General features: G+C 46.9%; 1 protein-coding gene across 2 annotated transcripts in view; it reads right to left on the reverse strand.

Moving 5' to 3' along the window:
- Positions 1 to 14,964: 14,964 nt before the first annotated feature.
- The window catches only part of SCML4 (Scm polycomb group protein like 4), a 115,396-nt gene continuing 106,949 nt past the window's right edge, over positions 14,965 to 23,411 (reverse strand). For both annotated transcript variants that reach the window (XM_056125330.1, XM_056125329.1), the window contains 2 exons: positions 19,877 to 20,022; positions 14,965 to 15,176 (listed from right to left, as the gene is read on the reverse strand). In XM_056125330.1, coding sequence (XP_055981305.1) covers positions 15,051 to 15,176; positions 19,877 to 20,022 — 272 coding nt within the window. In that variant the 3' untranslated portion in view covers positions 14,965 to 15,050. The remainder of the gene's footprint in view (positions 15,177 to 19,876; positions 20,023 to 23,411) is intronic.

Genomic DNA, 23,411 nt, shown 5'->3' on the forward strand with positions numbered 1-23,411 from the left:
TGGAGGAGAGACGGAAGAGAGGAATTTGGAAAAAAGTTTTATTCCAGGTAGGGCAAATAGCCAGGTTGCTATTTTTAGCACCTATCCGGTTTTATTTTCTATTTATTCATTGTTTGCTTTGCTTGCTTGGTGGTGCTCAGGGTTTCCTCCTGGCTTTGTGCTCAGGGATCACTCTTGCCCATATTCAGGGGATGGTAGCTGGTGTCAGGGATCCAGTCCCGGTCAGTTGCTCACAAGGCAAGTGCCTTAATCCCTGTGCTATCTCTCTGGCCCTCCAGTAAGTTTTGTGCCCACCAAGAGCAGAGAGTGAGAGGAGGCTTTGCAGACTGCACAGCAGCCATCCCCCACGGCTGATTTTTCTTCTCATCAAGTTATTTTCACTTAACCAAGCTGAGTTTGTCAAAGGTCCATGCCCGGCTCCAGGGAGGAGCGGGGGTCCTCTGAGAAGGAGGGACTGGGAGGTCAGGGTTAGGACTGAGTCCAATCTCAGGAACAATAATGATTCCTCAGTTCCAGGAGGAGCAAACTGTGTCCCAGGGCAAACAGCAGGACAGACTCCATGTTCCACAGCCACTGGCGGGGAGGTGGGGCGGGCGACAGACCTTGTGATTAATTTGAATCCTCCAGTGGCTCTCTTCTCCCCCATGGATGAGCAGGAAGGGAGAGAGGTCAGAATATTCCTGAGGGGACATTCACCTGAGGGCTCTAAGCCATCTCTCCGGTGCTTCCTTTGCCCTCAACCTCCACTGGGTGGTCACAGGCCAGCACAGGAAGATCAGGGAGACAGGGAAAGTGATAGAAAGACTCCAAGCCTGAGGTAGAGTGGGGCCTGGGCAGTGCCCCCATGGAAAGAAGCCTCTTAAAACAAGTCAAAAGACCCTTTGAAAGACAGTTCCTGGGGATGGAGTGACAGTGGGTAGGGCATTTGCCTTGCACGCGGCCGACCCGGGTTCGATTCCCAGCATCCCATGTGGTCCTTTGAGCACCACCAGGAGTAATTCCTGAGTGCATGAGCCAGGAGTAACTCCTGTGCATTGCCTGGTGTGACCCCCCCCCAAAAAAAAAAAGACAGTTCCTTGACACTTATGAGAATGAAATAACAGTCACGGTCCTTACGATTTGCTCGAGAGGGCCCAGTAACATCTCCATCGTGAGACTTGTTGTTACTGTGTTTGGCACATCGAATACGTCACGGGGAGCTTGTCAGGCTCTGCCATGCTGGCGAGATACTCTCGGTAGCTTGCTGGGCTCTCCGAGAGGGGCGGAGGAATCGAACTTGGGTCGGCCATGTCGTCTGTGTGCAAGGAAAACGCCCTCCTCGCTGTGCTATCGCTCCAGATCATGAGAATGGAATAACAATAGACATAAAGAAGTCGATCAGATAAAGTTTGCACAGGCTCATATAAATTCCAATTTTATTTTAAAAATACAAAAATTCTTTTTATGGCATGAATAGAAAGTACTGCCTGTCTAGGAATCTGAAGATCTAGACATTTTATGGAATCATCATCCCCATACCCATGATACACTGTGGGAAAAAAAAATGCATTGAAAATGAAAAAAGAGGGTGGGAGGGTGATGGGAGGGAAACTGGTGTTAGGAAATGTACACTGGTGGAGGGATGGGTGTTGGAACACTATGACTGAAACCTAATCATGAACAGCTTTGAAAGGGTCTATCTCACAATGATTCAATTAAAAAAATTTGAAAAAAAAAGAAAATGAAAATAGAAACACATCTCAAAATATTAAAATCATTAAGGCCGGAAGTGTTAGGTAATGAAACTGAATACATCTGACTCCAATGAACCTCCCAGTTTGTGTTTAAGGAAATCGATGGAAAGTCTTTCATTACCTCTCAGTAATGAAAAAAATTGGCCCAAAGGGAAAAGTTACAAACAATAACAGAAAGGCTTTGAAAAATTAAAAGCATATTTTGATATGGTTTCTTACACATAACAGGGTATTTATTCAAACACTGTTCATAGTTAAAATGGAGAACATCGACCTATTTCTAAAGAACATTCTTCCTTGGAGCTGCTGATTACAAATGAGAGATTTGTAAATCTACTCAGTAAGAATACGTCTGTGCATGTTCATAGGCAGATAATGTATCTGTGTGAACAGTATGTTATGCAATTAAACTAGAGGATAAATAACTTTAATAAACTCTACTTGGGAGGCACATGAGGAATAAAATCCATGTTGTTTCTAAGTTATGGACACAGCATCTTTTCTCCCTTCTGGTTTTGTACCTTAGTGTAATGCCTATTTGCATTTAACCTAGTTATCTTATGTTTGCATGCTTTGCAAACTAAATTACAGAACCAAATTGCCTATTACAATTTCCCATTATGTGACACCATTACATAGCAACACTTTGAAGCGAGAGGATCGTCCCAATATTAGGAAACACTGATTGCATCACGCCAGCAAAGAGCAAAAATTAAGAAGCGGCTCTTTTCCCAGTTGACTGTGTTGTCTGTTTCTCACCAATGTGAAGGTCGCTCCCATTCCCATGAATTCTTCTCGCCAATTTGGGGTCAGCAAAATTATGTCCATTGGACGTATTTTGCTCGAGCGGGCCCAGTAACGTCTCCATTGGAGACTTTGTTGTTACTGTGTCTGGCATATCGAATACTCTCGGTAGCTTGCCGGGCTCTCCGAGAGGGGCGGAGGAATCGAACTCGGGTCGGCCATGTTGGCCGCGTGCAAGGCAAATGCCTTATTAGGTGTATACTAAAATCCAACTGCTACTTCTAAAAAATGTTTAGAAACTCATCTAAAGAGGCCTCACAAAAGAAACTGGATCTAAAATTGGTGGTTTTGCTTTTGCTCTTTTATGATGATGAGGCCTTAAAACCTTGCCATTTCCTAATCTTGAACCTCCACACTCCCTGAACACTTACTTCTAAATAAAGCATGGAGTTGAAGTGAGGTTCCCCAATTGCATTATGCCCATAAACAGTGAAAGCACGATGAATTTTCAGGTAATTAGAGAATCTGCAGTGCACACACCTGGTCCTTTTTTGTGCGGGGCGGTGGCAGAAGCCAGAAATACACAAATATTCCCTGGGTGCATTTTGTATTAAATTCATGAACCCTGTCCTAAATGCACACATTTACGCACACACATGCCCTTGAATAGTCCTTCCTTAGAAGGGAGAGGAGGCCTTTGAGGTCAAGTAAATGGTCAATCTCATTGGCAAGATGAGGAGATAGCCCATTTGTTCCTTGCTGTCTGGCTTGTTTTCAGCATCTGGCTATAAAGGCAGAAGCTTTTCCAGGGATGGGGTGCAGCTGCCTCTCTCCGTGATGGAGAGAGATCAGAAAGCCTGAGTGAGCATACCAGGGTGCAAAAGTAGCATAAAGAGGTGGAAACATGAGATTAACTAAGGCTGAGTTGAAAGAAAGAATATGAAAATAAACCCCTCAGCTCACAAAACAAAAGACATAACATTTCAATCATCATCATTCAACCCCTCAAGCTGAGAGAACATGGATTTCTACTTCCTCATGTGCGCTCATTTCTTAGCAAGAGCCTCGTTGGATAATTACAGCCTCGCACAGCTAGTAAAACACAAACCTTTGGGCTTTGTGACACCTTGTGATGTAACAATGACATTTAATAGAAAGTTTGCACTGCTGGAGGAAAGGAGACAGTTGTGATGAAAAGCTTTCGCTTCTTCTCCTTGCTTGGATTTTGTGTGTATGTAGAATAACCTTTATCTGCAAGAGTACTTAAAAGCAGTGTGGGTGGGGCGGGAGGGAAACTGGGAACATTGGTGGTGGGAAATATACACTGGTGAAGGAAGGGAAGGGTGTTGGAACACTGTACGACTGAAACCCAATCATGAACGACTCTGTAACTGTGTAGCTAACGGTGATTAAAAGAAAAAGGAGTATTTAAAAATATAGATTATTTATATTAATAATGTTACTTTTAGTATACAGAGACAGAATCAGTAGAGCCAACCAATATCTAAAAAATGAAAATATTTGCAATAGAAAGCAGCTTATATTTTTAAATTTCTGGAGGATGAGATGAGAGGAGTTTTTAAAAAATAATTCAAAATAATTAAAGGTAATAGCAAATCTAATATTGTGGCTCAGAACACAATAAATAATAAAATAAATCAAAGCCCTCCAAATGAGACTGTAGAGATACAGTGAGTAAGGCGTTTGCTTTGCACACTGATGACTTAGATTCAATCTGGCACCCCATATGGTCCCCTGATCCCACCAGGAGTGATCCCTGAGTGCAGAGTCAGGAGTAAGCCCAAACAAACAAACAACAACAGCAAAGTCCTCCAAACCCTTTCACGTTTGGGCAGAAATATCTTGAGTTCCTTTCAGTAGAAACAAACCTGAACATCTGGAAAGATCTTGAGGTGTTTGATTGTGCAGGATAAAGGCTCGGAATAAAGCACCTCCTTTTCCTAAAATTTCTGCTTTTCTATGTCTGCAAAATCCCCCCAATACTTTTTTAAAAAATGCTCAGTGAGGGTGTGCTCAGTGAAAGGGAAGTGAGTGGAGGGATGGGATGGCTGGGCAGGGATGGGAAGAAAAGAGTCTTCCTGGGACTAATTCCTATTCCTCTTCTGCTCCCTTTGCTCACAGAATGTCTCTGAACTCTTGGACTGGAGGAAAAGGTAAAAGAGGAAACAGGAATATTCAGACAGGAAGGAAGAGAGAAGTAGAAAGTAATGAGAAGGAGGGCAAAGTGGTGTCCAGGTGGCTTGAGAAGGAACTAGGGGCCCATGAGAGAAGAGTCTAGGAAAGCATCTGGGGGCAGGAGAGAGAAAATAAGGGTTAAGATGCTCACCTTTGTGTGTGGCTGACCCTGGTTGAATCCTAGAAGCTCAGGTTTCCTGAGCCCCACCGGGAGTTATCCCTGAAAACAAAGCCAAAAGTAAGCCCTGAGTATTACTGGGTGGACCTAACAGGAAGAAGGAAGGAAGGAAGGAAGGAAGGAAGGAAGGAAGGAAGGAAGGAAGGAAGGAAGGAAGGGAGGGAGGGAGGGAGGGAGGGAGGGAGGGAGGGAGGGAGGGAGGGAGGGAGAAAGAAAGAAAAAAAGAAAGAAAGAGAAGCTAGATGAGGCCAGAGGGAAAGAGAGGCAGGATCGAGAGTTACAGGAAGGAGAAACCAATAGCCCCATTGGCCTTTGCTGTGAACAGTTGATTCAACTGTCAATGGCAGGAAATGGGAGGGAGGGAGGGAGGGAGGGAGGGAGGGAGGGAGAGAGAGAGAGAGAGAGAGAGAGAGAGAGAGAGAGAGAGAGAGAGAGAGAAAGAAAGAAAAAAAGAAAGAAAGAGAAGCTAGATGAGGCCAGACGGAAAGAGAGGCAGGATCGAGAGTTACAGGAAGGAGAAACCAATAGCCCCATTGGCCTTTGCTGTGAACAGTTGTTAATGGCAGGAAAGCCCATCAGCATGCCCCCCCCCCCCCCCCCCGCCATCAATCCCCCTCCCCTATCTCTTGCTGAACAAATGCTGCTAGTGGAGATGACTCAGTGTTTGGATATTTTTGCTCTTCACCGTATTTTGCCTTCACAGAGTGAGGTGAGCCCGTGGAGGCTGTGTCCTTTCCTGGAGGGGAACTGTCCAGGTGTCCCCTAAGGTTCCCTCCCTGGTCCTCTCTGATCTAAATCTGAAGGCAGGCCTGCATTCTATCAAACACTCACAGCATCCTCAGCTGTGGGCCCTAGAGGTCCACAACAGGCTGATGTTTAGAGGAACGTGGAGAATGTTGTGCCCTGCCACTGAGGTTGCCCCTTTAAAGCTGCACACAGCTCCCTATACCTGCCGGGCAGATCTATGCTTCATGCTTCATGTCTAGCACAGCCCCAGAGACACACATGGAATCAATAGGTGGATGGGTACGGGCACCCAACCTTTGACATTCCTAGGCTCTCCAGATACTGCCTCTTTGGTTCTGGCTGGCCCCTAACTAGAGATCTACCCTCAGGGGATGGGTGGTGTTCCAACACTTAAAAAAGAACATACCCTAGTTCTAAAGATGACACCTCCCCCCCCAGGCACCCCAGCTATTCTAAACAATGACAACTTTGAAATTTATGCTGGTTTTGAAATCGTTCCTTTGAAGATTTGCTGTGGTTATGCAACAAAAAGGTGGTTATATTATTCTATGCTCTGGTCCTTGGGGAAAAAAGAGATATCCCTAATGTTTCCAGAGCTGAGCTTGAGGGAGAAGATGGGTAAAGAATGGAAAGGAAGGGTGGAGAAACAGTGCAACAGGCTGGGTCACATGCTTAGCATGTAGAAGGCCTGGGTTTGATCGCAGTCCTCTGAGAATCGCCAGGAGTGACCCTGAGCACGGAGGCTGGAGAAGCCCCTGAGTATAGCTGGCTGTGGCCACCAAATAAAAAATAGACAAGTAAAGGGGCTGGAGAGATAGAACAGCGGGTAGGGCGTTTGCCTTGCACGTGGCTGACCCGGATTCGATTCCCAGCATCCCATATGGTCCCCCGAGCACCACCAGGAGTAATGCCTGAGTGCAAAGCCAGGAGGTAACCCCCGTGTATCGCCGGGTGTGACACCCCCCAAAAAAATAGACAAGTAAAAATGTTCCTTCAAAAAACTGGGAAGGGACAGGGAAGGACCTCCCTCCCAGCTCCTGTGGATGGCGTATTCTCAAAGGCCCTGTGACCTCCCTGTGGAGCACTGAGTGGCTTGTGGGTTAGACCTGCCATAGCAGCCCTCTGCAGTGGCCACAGAAGGGCGCTCAGCTACTCTTTTCTGAAGCCTCATATGCTAAGAAGAGACAGGTTAGAACAAAAACAGTGTTTGTTACCATCTGAGGCTCTCAGGATTGCACAGTGAGGGCCAAAAAAAAAAAAAAAGGTACTGAAGAAATGCTGAGCACAGATGCCGAGTGAAGATGCTGAGTGCAGATGCTGAGCTGGTGAGCATTTGCAGAGCCAGAGGGAAGAAAGGCATGGCCTCGCCTCTTGGTTTGTTCCTTGGGCAATTCCCCTCTCTGTCAGGGCAAACGTGTTGAAAAGCAAGTGAGGCTTTTTGGGGGGAAAAAAAATCAAGACAATTTTGTCAATCTCAGAGGTTTGACGAGGAGCCGTCCCCAAGGCTGGTATTAGATGGGATTTGCTCCTTTGAATCCCACCATTTCTATCTTTTCAGAGAGGACTGACTCCATCATTCAGAATTTCCTCTAAGTAAACACGTAAGCTCGGCAGCATGAGTACCGTCGGGTTTGAGTTCCACATCATCTCTAGATGATTCTGTGGAGTAAGACGGAGCACCGAGAAAGCAGCATCACCACCCCTGCAATCTTCCCTCCACTGTCCTTGATTTCCTCTTCTTCTTGCTTCTCTCCCGCACCCATGCAGCAGCATGAAGTCTAACTCAGACTTGCGGGCAGAGACTGCAGTGCTCTCTCCCACATTCCCAGCAGGCCCTGATCACGTGCCCCTCATCAGTCCTAACTAGTTCATGTCTGAAGTAAAGCCTCCTCACTTGCTCACGTCCCCGGTGGGCATAAAAGAATCTCTAATGGTGTCCCGGAGTCATAGTGGTTACTGAAGCGAGAGGCCCTCATGGATTCATTCAGGCAACAGCTGACCTCACGGGCATCTGTGCCCACAGCAACACTCACTGGATGTCTGACTGTCTGACTCACATACTGAGAATTCTCCCAGGTTCCCCTCATTCTTGTTGACTTTGTTGGTGAGGCCCAAACGTCTTCACTTGTTTTACAGGACAAGACAGACTGAGCTGATGGCCGTGCCATCTCTGAGGTGTTTAGAGTGTTTGTTCCTCCATCATGGCACGGGAGAGCCAGGGCTCTACAGTGATCAGTGTTTAGGATAGGTGGTATAGCTGCTTGGGGGAAAAGAGAAAGATTGTAGAATCAGTTTCCTCACAAATGTCTGAGTCACAGACATCTGTATTCCTCTGACCCTGAGAAATATGTGTAGGTGTCTATCTATCTATCTATCTATCTATCTATCTATCTATCTATCTATCTCTACGTATAGGTAGATAGATTGATAGATATACAGACAGACAAACAGATAGATAGATAAATTTTAGGGGGCCCACCCTGCGGTGCTCAGGGCTTACTCCTAGCTCTGCACTCAGGAATCACTCCTAGCGGGCTTAGGGGAGCATATACAGTGCTGAGGATCCAACTGGGGTCGGCTGTGTGCAAGGCAGGCATTTACCTGCTCTTACTATTGAGAAATAATATTTTACCACCAAAATCTTTTTTTGGCCCAAGCAGTATCTCGTGGTAGTTCTGTGTTGACCTTTGCAATAGGCACCCAGAGCATTGAACAAATACTAAGGCTTAGGTCATACTGCAGAAATCTGGAGGCCAGCGGCTGGCAGCTCAGAGCAAGGGCGAGTGGAATTTTGTTTGATTTTTGAGCCACACCCAGAAGTGTTCAGTACTTACTCCTGGCTCTGAGTTCAGGAATTGAATCTGGGTTGACCCCATGTAAGACAAGGACCTTATCTTCTGTACTGTCTCCGCAGCACTAGTCCAGTCTCTCTCTCTCTCTCTCTCTCTCTCTCTCTCTCTCTCTCTCTTTCTTTCTCTCTTTCTTTCGTCACACCCAGCAATATCTAGGGCTTACTCCTGACTCTTTGCTCAGGAATCACTCCTGGCAGGCTCAAGAGATCATATGGGGTGATGGGAATTGAATCTGGGTTGACTGTTTGCCAGGCAAATGCCCTACCCTCTGCACTATTGCTCTGCCCCTATTCAAGTCATTCTTTTTCACTCCTGGCAGTGCTCAGGGAACCATATGGGATGCTGAGAATTGAACCCGGGCCAGCCACATGCAAGGTAAATGCTCTACCTGCTGTGCTATCGCTCCAGCCCTAGTTAAGTCATTCTTAAGCTCTACTTGCAGCTTTTTCTCTTGTGGAAATCAAAGTCAATGCTAAGAGTGAGGAGAACCTCTAGGCTCCCAGCTTTAAGAGCACGTACCTGGACTTGACTCAGGAGAGCAGAGAGTGAAGAACTACAAACTCTCCTCAATGTACGTGCCTTCTTCCAAAGTAGCTCCTAAGCAAGGGACATTTCCTGAAGGTGGGGGCGGGGCCGGGGGGGGGGGGGGGATGGTGCCTTGGTGAAGTCCCTGTGATAGTACGGCTGTGACCACAAAGGAATTTACCACAGGAAGTATCCCAGCTGTTGCTGATTAGCATTAGAACAAATTACACAAGGCAAATTGTTAGCAGACATGTTTCCATCATGTTTAACTGGTGACAATAAATAAGAGCGATTCTCTTTCAAGTGAAGGCCAGATTTCTAGAACCTCCAGCTCCCAATTGTCCATGAAGGGATCCTCTTTCATGAGGGGGCCCAGTGCGGGGGACAACGCCCTGCACGCGGTTCCCAGGGCATTTCTTCCTGGGTTACACGGCCTGGGCTGGAAGCTGGGGCACTGCATGTGTGCCTTGAGGAAACTGTTGGGGTGACATCACTAAGATTTGAGAAGAAGTGCTGGTACTTCCAGATGTCGGACTCTCTGCAATTTTTAGTGCTGGAGTTCCGGAAAAGGAATTGAGGTATGTGTGCAGACATCAACAGCGCTGGCTGAGATCTCACTTTCGGGGCTTGGAGTGGGGGTAGTGGTGGTGGTGACCAAAAAATATCACTGTCACTGTATCACTGTCATCCTGTCGCTCATTGATTTCCTCAAGCAGGCACCAGTAACGTCTCCTTCGTCCTAGCCATGAGATTTTAGAAAGTGCCCCATTCGAGTCTCTTTCAGGGTCAGGGGAATGAGACCCATCATTGTTACTGAGTTTTGGCATATTGAATACGCCATGGGGAGTTTGCCAGACTCTGCTGTGCAGGCAGGATACTCTCTGTAGCCTGCTGGGTTCTCCAAGAGTAAGAACTAGATAATAAGAGGTTCCAGCTTCCGGGAGCCAGGTTTTATAGTCTCTGGGTCTTGGCCATTGATCGGACAACAGGGCTCTGGGGGCCAGTTGGTGGGAGTAACGCCTACCTACTGGAAGATGGGGGATCTGGGTGGAGAAGGCGCAGTCCCGATCTGAGCAGCTTGGACCAAAAAATAGAAAGAAAGAAAGAAAGAAAGAAAGAAAGAAAGAAAGAAAGAAAGAAAGAAAGAAAGGAAGGAAGGAAGGAAGGAAAGAAGGAAAGAAGGAAAGAAAGGAAGAAAGGAAGGAAGAAAGGAAGGAAGGAAAGAAAGAAAACACAGCTGCGAGCAGGGTCTTACCCTTTCCTTAACACATTTTTGTTGTCAAGGGCTGGAGAGAGAGTAGAGTAGAGGAAGCATTTGCTTTGCACCACATGGCTGACTGGATTCAATCCCTAACACCACCTCTGGTCCCCCCACCTTCAACCCTTAGCACCCCCAGGAGTGATACCTGAACACAGGGCCAGGAGTGAGCCCTGAGCACTGCTAAGTGTGGCCCGATCCCCTTCCCCCACCCTCAGAAAAGGTGAATTGTCTTTTTCCCTCTTTAACCCCTTTGGAGAAGTCCTGAAAGCACCCTGGTGGGACAGATATCAGACACCCACCTTCTGCTCTCAGAAACCTGCCAGCTCCTCAGAGAGAAGTCCCACATTACCATTCTTCCAGATCTTCTGACAAATGACTAAATTCTGTTTCCGGGCATTGCCAGTTCTCTTCAGAGATATGACAGAATTCTGAATCTCAAAAAACTAATCTTACTTTTGAAGTTGAGAAATACTCCACACGGCACCTCAATCCAACACAGGGTCCCTGGGGTGTGGAGTGTGGCCCTGGTGGTGGGTGTGATGCTTGGTCACTGTTTGTTGCCCTAATCATCATCTCTTTGAGCCAGCCCTCCTCAACTCGCCTCCTCACCAGAGTGCTCCGACGCCATGTTTGCGTCTCCTGAGAAGCTTCTCTTACTGAAAGGAAACGAGCCTGACAGTCTTGCTCAAGGAAGATGATAGGAATCCCCTGGAGGTACTGGGGGCACTAAACAAAGCCCCTAAGTGGTCATTTGCTGCCCACTGGGCTCTTCCTCAGCCACATGGAGCTTCCTCAGCATGCCCATCACCTCCCATCAGCCAGGAAGGGGGCGAGCTGGGAACCTCAGAATCATCCCTAGCTGCCCCCAAGCCTTACCCTGTTGGCCTAGGAGGGGCACCTAGAAATAACCAGTCAGTCTGAATCCCTCTTTGCATTACAAAGAGGGGGAGTTTGGTTTCTTTAGTTCATTTCTCTTTATTTTGGGTGGCCTGCCAGGCAATGCACTGTGTCTCAGAGATAGTCGACCAATCTGGATGAACAATTCAGGACTTGGGTCCTGATATGAGATGCTGCTTGCTGGGGACCAGCAGGGACACACCTAATAGTGTTAGGGGGACCTGACCTGGGGCCTCTGACATGTAAGGCATGTGCTCCAGCACTCTCTCTGGCCCCCATGGGGACCTACAAACCAAGCACACATAGTAGCTGATGATATGTATATATAATATTATAGTATATGTTATATATAAGGTTGTAATTTGTTGTATATTAGTTATGTTATATTTAATTTATATTATCTATTATATCCCAGATAGTGCCTCAGACTCTTCCAACTATAGTACCAGACAAATGCACACACCCCATCTATATCTCTTACCTGACATCTTCATCAGGGAATAATGTGCCTCCTAAAATATTTAAATATTTTAAATGCCTTAGAAACAATAGAATTGTTTTGGTTTTTAAGAGAAGAAAGTGCTTAACAGACTAGTGTAATTTGAAACATCTAAAACATGAGCGCACACACACATGCACAAACTCATACACACACGTGCACACACACGTAAACACACGTGTGTGCCCCCCACATACACATGCGCACAGACATGCATACATATGCATGCACATACACACATGCACACATATGCACGTACACACACACACACACACACACACACACACACACACAAACACATACACTCCTTAATTTGGAATCATGCAAAATTCTGGCATGATTTGCCATGACCCAAAGCAGAGCAACCCCAGTGGCATCCCAAGGCCCTTCCACGAAGCACACATCTGTATAACAGGACATACATGGTCAGACTCCCTAAGGTGGGTGTGGAGAAAATGGAATGGTGTATTTCACATAGGCTAAGCTATTCAGCTTGGTGGTTTGACAAGATTTTCGAAAAGGGTGAATAATTCTAATTGCAGAATTGCTATAATAATTCAGTCGGCTAATTGCATTTTTTAAAGCTCAGTAGCAGGCAAGGAAGAATTTCCTCCTCGGGTTCTGCTTTGATAGGGTAGCATTCATTTTTAAGAGCAATGAGATTTTTTTAAAAAGTCAAACCTTAAATATCATGGCTTCAGCAATCTGTCCTGCTTAAAGTTGAATGCAAGAGGAGATGGCGCCTCGGGGAGCACAGATCCCCTTAACACAGAGCCAGCTTCTGGGGGCTCGAGATGGGAGCGCCTCACTCTGAAAATGCCTCAGCGTGTCCTTTGGATGTCTTGGGACGGCTTCAGTTTCAGGACGCCCGCGCTCATGTGCTTGTAGATTGGGACACTCTCTTGAGAGTGGGTGGGAGGTTCTGAAAACCTCTCAGTGGGGTTGATGGAAATGGAAGGGGGCCCTTAAGCTCAGTAGGCTGAATGGAAGGAGTGGAGGGAGGGAGTCAGAGGACTGGGGTTTCTGGATCTCCTTCCTTTCTCACCAGAGGTTCCGAATCTATCAGATAGCCAGGGCTGCTTCTGGGAGGGATGCGGTTCCAAGCAGTGCTCAGGGGGCCCAGGGACACTCTGTGATACTCAGCCAACAGGGCCAGCGGTTGGGTGTTCAGCCCAGGGGATGTGCTGCCGCTCTATGGTGCTAAAACCCCTTCAGTGTTCGGGACCCCCAAAGCCACATATAGTGATGCTTGGGAATTGTACTGGGGATTGAACCCAGTCTGTACAAAGCATGCACCCTCACCCCTGCTCTCTCTGCCAGGCCTCTCTATAACTTTGGGGGGAGGGAAGATTAAGATAAACCCTCCTATCATTTCCATAGTTGGAAATGATCATTCTGGACAAGAAGTGAGTGCTGAAAGTAGGTAGAGAGATATATAACTTTTCAGTACCTATATTGCAGATAATGCCCAAATTGGGAGGGGAGAGAGAGAGATGAGAGAGAGGGAATAAAAGTGTCATAGAAGCAGGCTGGGGGGATGTGTGCGGGTGACTATGACAGGAAGAAAACTGGAGACATTTGTGGTGGGAAATGTACACTGGTGGAGGGAATGGGTGTTGCTGGAACACTGTCTGACTGAAATCCCATCATGAACAACTTTGTAACTGTGCATCTCACTGTGATTCAATTTTTAAAAAAATAAAAAAAAACTCTCCTGAGTGGTTAGGCATCAATTACTTGGAGTCACAGAGTCTACCGGGGACTTCCAGATCTTGAAGACTCTGTCCCCAGACCAAATCCAAGTTGTCTTTGTCATGAGCTATGGACACCTGTGTCAAGAGAGTAGGCGGTGACAAAGGCAATTTCATTTTTCAGATACGTTTTCTGTTCAGTGAGGGAGTGGTTAAAAACCAGAGAGGAGGGGCTGGAATGATAGCACAGCAGGTAGGGCGTTTGCCTTGCACGCAGCCAATCTGGGTTCGATTCCCAGCATCCCATATGGTCCCCCGAGCACCGCCAGGAGTAATTCCTGAGTGCAGAGCCAGGAGTAACCCCTGTGCATCGCCGGGTGTGACCCAAAAAGAAAAAAAAAACAGAGAGGAAAAGAGAGACACGAGGAGGATCAGAAGAACGAAGATGTAAATGGAGATGAGGTTGCCCTTCAGTCTAGAGAATCGTGGACTGGTCGCCCTTTCCTGGACTCAGCTGCCAAGGGAGAGAAAATCAATTTTTCCCTATTACTCCACAGCGAGGAAGGAAAACCTATTTGCAAATTGAATTAAACCCAATAATAGCATGTCCGTGTATTTGTTGAGGATTAGAAAAATTAGCCACAGCATACAACTATATTACCCAGCAATGTAACTAGAAGTCAGCACGGTCCCATTTCAGTACTTAGCTGAGACATTTCCCGTTTTTTTTTTTTATTAGAAAACTCATGACTAAATGTCACTGTGATTCTTCCCAGTGCCAGCACACGACACCTCAGCAAGGATTCGGGGAGGGAAGATACTCCAAGGGCCCATCTGGGCAGGAACGTGTTTCCAAATTCTTTGCTGCCTAAGCCTCTCAGTCGGTCAGATCATGATGGGATGAACTAGAACCTTCGACGCGGTGGTGTCTTCCCAAACTGCAATCTGTGGCGCCGTCTGTGGAATAAATCCCCGCTGTCTGCGTCAGTTGAGTCTCCTTCAGAGAAACCCTCCAGCCCCGGCCTGCATCTCCAGCGCAGGCAGCGAGGGTTCGGGAACCTCATTAGCAGTCTGCCCTCTAGTGGCCCAGCGCAGTACTTCAGACCGCTAGGAACGAAAAGGATTGTTTTCCCCTTCCTCAGAGACAAGAGTTCTGCTTTCTCATGTAGTGCAAAGGGAGACTTTTACTCTCAGGAGCCGCCTGCAAGGGCTGAATCCAGCGAGCTTCACAATGATGAGTCCAGGTCAGCCTTAAAGACAGGTGGTGCTCGTCGGGTGTGTCCAAATCCTTCCATTCCCATCCTTGGAACTGCCCAGGGCTCTCTTGGGTGACAACCCTCAGTTCCTCACTTTCTTATTATAGAGATAGGATTTCCCCAAGTGACTAGCCTACTGGGAATGCTAAAAATAATCAACTTTTCCTCTTTTACTTTTTTTGGTCCTGTGTGTGTGTGTGTGTGTGTGTGTGTGTGTGTGTGTGTTTTCTTTTAGGCAAATCACTAACCCAAAGACACCTTCCCAAAGGGCTATGTTGAATTTTTTTAGAGGTCAAGATATATAAGTCTTACAAGAAGACCACGTCTTGATATATATATATATATGTATATATATATATATAGTGGTTGTGGCTGTTACGTTTATTTTATAGTGAGAACTGGACATTGGTAAGGCAGAAGATAATCTTGAGCTCTGTGGTCTGGATTTCGCATCTGTGTTTTTCAAAACTGTCAGAACTTGGCTTGCTTCAGCTTGTCAATGTGATAGCAGAGCTTCAGCGCTGGTCCCAGCTTCAGGCCCAGGTACTTCATGACCATGTCACTCTTCAGCAGCAACAGAGCATGGCCGTCAATCTCCTGCTGGAACAGGATCAGAAAACAAGAAGCTCAGTGGCAGGGCATGGTGGCTATGACAAAAGAGGAGGCAGAAAGGGTCAGGGGAGGCAGAAGGGGACGTGCATTAGCTTAGACACATCTCTGTGTGCCAAGACAGACGCAAGACTGGCATTTATTTATTTATTTACAGGATTTGGGGCCCTGTCAAAGTGGTACTCAGGGCCCATTCTTGGCTCTGTCCTCAGGAGTGAGCCCTGGCTACATGTCAGGGACCATAGATGGTGCCCAAGAGCCTACTAGGAACAGCCACCTGCAGGACAAGCACTGTAATCCCTGCGCTGGACACAGTCCCTCTGGTCCTAGATCCACTGTTATTTTAGAGTGACAAAGACAATGGGGAGACGTTCAGATTAAACTCTGATATTGTGGAGAGATATCCTAAGTTATCCCTTTGTCTGCTTTGACCAGAAAATAGCACTACAAGTAAATAAGGAAATTCAGCCTTGCTAAATTCCATATGAATAATGGGAGGTATCAGGAAGGCCCAGCTGCCACAGGGCCAAGGTCTTCAGACCTTAGGTGGGATGAGAGCAGACTGCCAATGGCCCAGTGCTCCATCCACCCACATCTGAACTTCCACTGCCACCAGAGGATTAACCCAGCTCCAGGATACTCTAGAGAGACACCTGCAGTTGATTGTCCCAGCTCCAAAGTCCCTAAAGGGTGCAGCCACATATGTGGCTGTGCAACACCTCCAAACATCACAGAACTGATAGCCCAGGAGAAACAAGAGAAGTAGATGGGAAAAATGAGTAGAAGTTCACTGAGCTCAATGAGTGAAAACAATTACACAGAAGGTCTAACTCGTACCTTATAGCTCACTAAATCCTCAGGCCATGACTTCAGCAACACCATTATGAGATATATGTTGTAATAAGCAATATAAATTATTTAGTGCCTGCTACAGGAGCAGACTTGGGGGTGGGTGGGAGACTAGAAATATTGGTGGAGGTGAGTGCACATTGATGGTACGACTGGTGTTGGAATATGGAATGCCTGAAATAAGTGGACTGTGAACAGCATTGTAAATCATAGTGTTTAAAAGAAGTTTAAATAAAAAAATTCTAATATAGTTCCTTATTATGGATTGTAAGATGCACCCCAGTTTTAGAGATGCTGTAATGTTGAAAAATATGCATCTTAGAATTGAAAAAATTAGTATATTCTGTTGAAACATAATTATATAATAAAATACTTTTTCAAATTAAACAAATTATTGGTTTATTGGGGGGAAGGTTTAGGGTGTGCTCAGGTGCTATTTATACCTTTGTACACATAAGTGACGGTACTCAGGAGACCATATGTGGCGCTTAGGATTTGTTGTTTTTTAATTTTGTACAGATTTGGATTCTACATTAATAATGATTTCTCATGCACATAATTCCAACATCACAACCACTACCAGTGTACCTACCTCTCTCACCCAAAGACCCCAGTGCCACTCTTTCCCCATGGGTGCTGGGATTTGAACCAGAGTCATAGTCAACATCTCAGCTGCCTGCAAGGCAAGTGTCTTACCTCTTGTACTATTTCTCTGGCACAAGATCTTCTTTTAAAGCAACAATATGTACCTTACCCATTCCCTCCCAAGAATCATTTGATATACTGGATCTTTCTTATCCTTGTTCCTCCCCTCATTGAAGGAATCACACGCAACCCCACCCATGTTCTCAATATCCCACAGAGGATGTTTATCTTCTCACTGGCTTTAGGGCTAAAGGAGCAAGCGGCCTGCAGGGATCCAAATGTTTGCATGTGCCCTGTGCCAACTCACACGTTGAAATCCTCACCTGCAATGTGATTGTGCTAGGAGGAAGGGACCTGGAGAGGGAATTAGATCATGAATGGCACTGGATCCTTACAGAAGGGACCTCAGGGGGCCAGAGAGGTAGTGCAGCAGGCGAGGTTCTTGCCTTGTATGGAGTTGACTCTATTAGATTCCTGGCGTCACATATGGCCTTCCGAGCCCTGCCAGAAGTAATACCTGGGCACAGAGCCAGGAGTAACTCCTGAGAACTACTGAGTGTGGTCCAGAACCCAGAAAAAAAAAGCCAGTTGTCATTGTAAGTATGTTAGTAACACACAGAGATACACACAACAGCATTTTCTTTTCTTCCTCAAACATCATTTTTATACTTAAAAACTCAAACTTGATCTCTCATTATAAGGGTTTTTTAAATTAACCTGTTAAAATCAATTTTATAACTTTTAATTAACTATTATGGCTTCAAACTGGACTATTTTAATTGTTCATTTCTTTTCTTGGGAGGCTTACCTACCGTTTGATGATTACCAAATTGGTAATTACATTTAATGAGGGATTTCAGGTGCATTTTGGTCCTCTCAATAATACTGGGTGGCATAACACTAAGTAATGCACCTGTTTCATCCCAGAGGTTAGCATGAAGACTCAATAAGGGAATGCCAAGCCCTTCAGATCTTGGAGGTGTTCCATTTGTCTCGGAAAATGATACCTCCCATTATTCATATAAAATTTAGCAAGGCTGAATTTCCTTTTTTACTTGTAGTGCTATTTTATGGTCAAAGCAGACAAAGGATAAAAATTTGGGGTGCCCATTTGGATAGAAGAGGAATAATTATAGAATTCATATAGCTCTCCAAGGATCAATATTCTTCCCATCCATCATCCATTCACCATCTACCCATCCACCCATCTGTCCATCTGTCAATCTGTCCATCCATCCAGTATTGAGGAAGCACCTACTCTATGTCAATCACTCAGTCCCTGTGTCCTCCATAAAACACAGAGTAGGGAAACCCATCTTATCATTTAATATTCTCACTTCACTTCATTCCTAGATTTCCAGTTTCCTAGCACTAAGAAAGATAGCAAGACAACTCCCACCCAAATTTGTCTTAATAGAACACATTCTGAAGTCCTTGTTCTCAAGGTTAAGGAAGTCAAATATAGGGACTGGAGCCATAGCACAGCGGGTGGGGCGTTGGCCTTGCACACGGCCGACCTGGGTTTGTTTCCCAGCATCCTATATGGTCCCCTGAGCACCGCCAGGGGTAATTCCTGAGTGCAGAGCCAGGAGTAACCCCTGTGCATCGCCAGGTGTGACCCAAAAAGCCAAAAAAAAAAAAAAAGGAAGTCAATTACATCCCTCATAAAATATCATTGTTGGATTATCTGAGAGTCCTCTCCAAGATTCAAGAAAATGGTTTCTACAACAAAAACACCAAATAAAATAAGAGACAGGAAGGAACACTAAAAACAAACAAACAAACAAAAAGAGACAAAAAATGAAAAAAAAATAGTAACTATGGTAGGCAGAATAAAATGCTCGTTCCTCTCTTTCAAGATGTCTAGGTACAATCCCCAAAATTGTGAATATGTTAAGTTACATGGCAGAGGTATTAAGCAGAAGGGAATTAAGATTATAGATGGACATAAGATTGCTAGAAAGCTGACTTTGAAATAGGAAGGTATCAGTTGGCAGCTGGAGAAGCAGTTGGAGAAGGATCCAGCTGATGGCATTGGCTTTGAGGACGCAGATAGGGCATACCAACCAAGGGTAGGTCAGACTCTGGGAATTCTCCCTCTCACTACCAGAATAAATGCCCTGCTGACCCCTTGATCTCAGCCCCATGAGCCCCATACTCTCAGACTTCTTGCCCCTTAAGGTTATAATTATGGACTTGGGTGTATTTAATCTACTGTATTTGGGGACAATTGGATTTAGGAAAACAAACATAGTCAGCTCAGTAGGTATGGTATTCTTCCCTTTGTTTCATTTGTCATGTTTATTTCAGAATCTCCTAAATAATAAAAATATTGCTTGAGGATGGAAGACTACCTTCTGGGGTCCCGTGCTGGACGCTGAGTCCATTTGCTCATCTGATCCACCAAACAGCTTAGCTACAGCACTGTGAATGTCAGCCTGACATGTTATAGGTGAGTTACAAATGTTTGCTCAATGCACAGGTGGGAAATGGGCAAGAAGACATGCTCTCCTGACAAAGGCCTGAAGGTGAGAACTCTTTATGGAGATAAATAATCCCAAGGGGCGGGAGAGATTGCAGCAGATGAGACACAGGTTCCATCTCTGGCAATATATACATTCCCTCCAGGAGCGATCCCTGAGCACAGAGCCAGGAGTGGTCCCTGAGCACAAAGCCAGAGTGATCCCTGAGCACAGAACAAGGAGTGACCCCCAAGCACAAAGCCAGGAGTGATCCCTGAGCACAGAGCCAGGAGTGAGCCTGAGCAGAGCACCAGGAGTAATCCCTGAGCAAAGAGTCAGGAGTGGTCCCTGAGCACAGAACTAGGAGAGATTCCAGAACACAGAGCCAGGAGTGACCCTGGAGCACAGAGCTAGAAGGATCCCTGAGCACAGAGCCAAGAGTGATCTCTGAGCATAGAGCCAGGAATGAGTCCTGAGCAGTTCTGGGTATGGCCCCAAACCAGAAGGGGGAGAAAAACCCCAAAACATGCACCCCAAACCAAAAGTCAGAAAACATAAATTAAACCCAAATCAAGCCAAACTAAGAACTTGTGCTCTGAGGGCTTGTGAATCTTTTGTGTCCCCTGAACAGTACGCCCAGGGCTAAGTCCAGAGCTCCCTTGGGAAGTGGCTCCTGTAACCTCAGACTCCTTCCTTACCTCCCGCCCTCCCAGCCACCCCCGACTTGCATACGTGCTTTCTGAAGAGCTCCACGTGAGGACCCAGAGACTGGGGGTCGGCATCCTTCACGAACCACACCACGTCCTCCACGGTCCAGGTGGAGGGGTTCCGGCTGCGCAGCCGCCTGGCGTCCGGCCTGTCCGGAGAAGGGCTTGAGGCTGGATGGGGGAGAGAGAGAAGGACACCGTGACGCAGGGTCTCAGCGCCCGCCCTGTGCTGCCTGTCCCCCACTTCCACATGTCCTGGGATGGCGTGACCCAGTGACTTCCCGTGACAGAGAACATGACTGATGAGCCTGGGGCAGCCCAGGAGCACAGCCCCCTACTCAGGACATGAGGAGTACTAGCGATGGACTCATTGACCAGCTCAAGTTCTGCACCCTTAGAGCTTAAAGTTCGTCCCTGAACATAAAATAACAAAATAGTAGACTAACACCCAAGAATGGCCGAGATTAGTACCAGGAATTTTACTCCATGGCTTGGAGGCCAGCCACACATGCTAGGGGAAAAGGGAGCTCAGATAGAGAAGGGAGCACCAAATAAAGGGTGTTGGGAGGATCCTTCCAGGATGGGAGAAGCATGCTGAAAGTAGACTATAGACCGAACATGATTGCCACCCATTGCCTCTTTTGCAAACCACAACACCCAATAGGAGAGAGAGAACAAAAGGGAATGCCCTGCCACAGAGGCAGAGTGGGATGGGGGGATGGGGATTGGGAGGGATACTGGGATCCGTGGTGGTGGGAAATGGGCACTGGTGGAGGGATGGGTGTTTGATCATTGTATAATTGAAACCCAAGCACAAAAATTTGTAATTCTACAACTGTACCTCATGGTGTCCCACTAATAAAAATTAAAAAATTTAAAAAAAAGAAAGTGTGCAATTAACAGAGATGCTAACTGAATTTACTCTTACTTAAAATATTTTATGGAAAAAAAAATAAAGTTTGTCCCTGCCCATCTCTGCTGAAGAAGTCTCCTAAGGCATCAGAGAAAGTGTGTCCAGGGGAGACAGCTCTGGGCTGGAGGGCACAGGGCCCCACCTTGCTCCTCAGCCCATGTGACTTCCAACGGGCTGGCCCTGGTGGCTCTCAACAACACTGAGGAGGCCCAAAAGTCAATGAAAATTAAAGCGTGCCGAGGTGAAGGTGCAGAATAGAGCTGGCAGTGTGGAGAAATGGCAGAGATGCCTTCAGGTCCCTTCCACCTGCTGCAAGTCAAACTCTCCAGAAACCCACAGTCTGGCAGGGGTCCAGCCAGCCTTTGCAGGGCTAGAGGAGAAGGAAGGGGCTCCCCTACTGCCCGACTTCACCTCCAGTGCCCCTCAGTACATGAGCAGAGACGAGACGAGTCGGGCAGAGCCGAGCAAAGACCAGCAGAGCTCAGCAGAGCAGAACAGAATCGAGAAGCGCCAAGAAGAGCAAATCGCAGAGTAGCGTGTAGACAGAACAGAGAGAGCACAGCAAAGACATGCAGGGTGCAGCGAAGATGATCAAAGCAGAATAGAGAAAAGCAAAATTAAGCAAAGAGCAGGGTATGGCAGAGAGAGAGAACAGAGAGAGCCGAGAAAAGACCAGCTGAGCAGAGCAGAAATGAACAAAGAGAAGAGAAGAACAAAGAGAAATGAAGCTGAGTAGAGCCGAGAGAGAGGACAGAGAGCACCACAGAGAGAGCACCACGGTGACTCCCCCTCTGGCCCGACCACAGAGGGCTGGCCCTAGGGCTGGAGCCATAGTCCAGCTGTTAGGTCTTGTTGCAGGGTGAACCATAGTTCGATCCCTGGCGTTCCACAATGGTCCCTCAATCCTCCACGAATGATTCCTGAGCTCAGAGCCAAGAGTAACCCCTGAGAACTGCAGGTGTGTCCTGCCATCCCCCAAAATAAACACCAAAAATCCAAACCCGAGGACTGGTCCTGTGCTTGCCTGCAGCCGGCCTGGACCAACAAGGGCTGCGTGATTATCACTGGAGCCAAAGTGCATGTCCCGTGTGGCTGACCTCAGGCAGGAGTGTAATTAGGGGTTTGCTATGCCCTCTTCCTTCAAAACCAGCTTCTTCCCTCCCTCCCCCCATTTTTTTGGTCCTGTTTCTGGAACCTTGGTGCCCTTCCTGCCTTTGTCCCACCCCCACTGTCAGGCTTTTGGAAGGAGGCCTTGCTGATTCCTCCCTCCTCCTGAACTGTCTCACCCAAACCCGGCCCACAGGAGGATTTTACTGCTCAGGGTGGTGCCCACCGGCCTGCAACTCTGCCTTTCTGGAAACTTCCCTCTACTCTTTTCCAGGAATCGATAACCCCCTTCGTGCCATTGTGTGGACAAGATGTTGACTTTGAGGCCCTGTGTTCATCTACCAGCCTGTTGCCAATAAAGCTCTTTCTCACTGTCCCTCACCGGGTGTCTCAGTTGATTAGCCCTTGAGTGGACATGAACTTCACACTTAGAATCCCGTTTTCCTTTTCACTCCCCAGAAAGGAAAACCTAGGGCTTATTCCTGGTGACACTTGGCCAACCCAGCCAGATACTCAGTGCAAGGATGCAGAAAAATGCAGTGTTGAGGCGCTCCATGGCTAGACCCTTCGATGTTCAGAGAATAAACAATACTGGTGATTAACTTCTGGACTCACTCTCCATCATTACTCCCCTATCTCCAAGCCACTGGGAAGTAAGTAAGTTGATAGAGCTGGCAGTGTGGAGAAACGGCAGAGATGCCTTCAGGTCCCTTCCACCTGCATTCACAGAAAGAAGTCACCTTCTTACAGAATAACCCAAAGGTTGAGTTTGAACTGCCTTTGCTGATATTTCCTTTCCTTTCTCCTTTCTTTCTCTCTCTCCTTTTTTTTTCTTTTTGGCTTTTTGGATCATGACCCAGATCCTCCAAATTCCAGTAGGCGGGGGTCACACTTACCAACTGACCCCCTGGCACCGTGTAATCCCATCAACGGCCAAGACTCAGAGACTATAAAAACCAGTTCCCGGAACCGCGCGGCCGCAAATGTGACATCTTATTATGACATCTTATTATCTCATTCCTACTTTGGACAAACTGGCAGGCTACCGAATGTAGCCTGCCCACACAGCAGAGTCTGGCAAACTCCCCGTGGTGTACCCAATATGCCAAATACCAGTAACAATGAAGGGTCTCATTCTCCTAAAGAGCCTTGAATATAATCTCAGGGCTAGGATGAAAGAGATGTTACTGGGGCCTGCTCGAGGCAAGCGACGAATAACAGGATGGTCATGATTAGTGATTCGTGATCATGGCCCAAGTGATGCTCAGGGTCCAAGGGTTACTCCTGGCTCTGCACTCAGGAATTACTCCTGGCAGTACTTGGGGGACCATATGGGATGCTGGTGATCAAACCTGGGCTGAGTGTGTGCAAGGCAGACACCCTACCTGCTGTATTATCACTCTGACACCTTCTTTCCCCCCCACCCATCAGAGGGGAGACCCAGAAGATGAGCCCATGGGGTATGCACCTCCAGGGACAAGGGGCTGGAGGGAGCTGCACTGAAATGCTCCCTGTCTGATCCTCGAGGAGTGGGGTGCAG

The sequence above is a fragment of the Sorex fumeus genome, unplaced genomic scaffold (genome assembly GCF_029834395.1).
Source record: "Sorex fumeus unplaced genomic scaffold, SorFum_2.1 ptg000054l, whole genome shotgun sequence".
In the NCBI taxonomy this organism is placed as follows: domain Eukaryota; kingdom Metazoa; phylum Chordata; class Mammalia; order Eulipotyphla; family Soricidae; genus Sorex; species Sorex fumeus.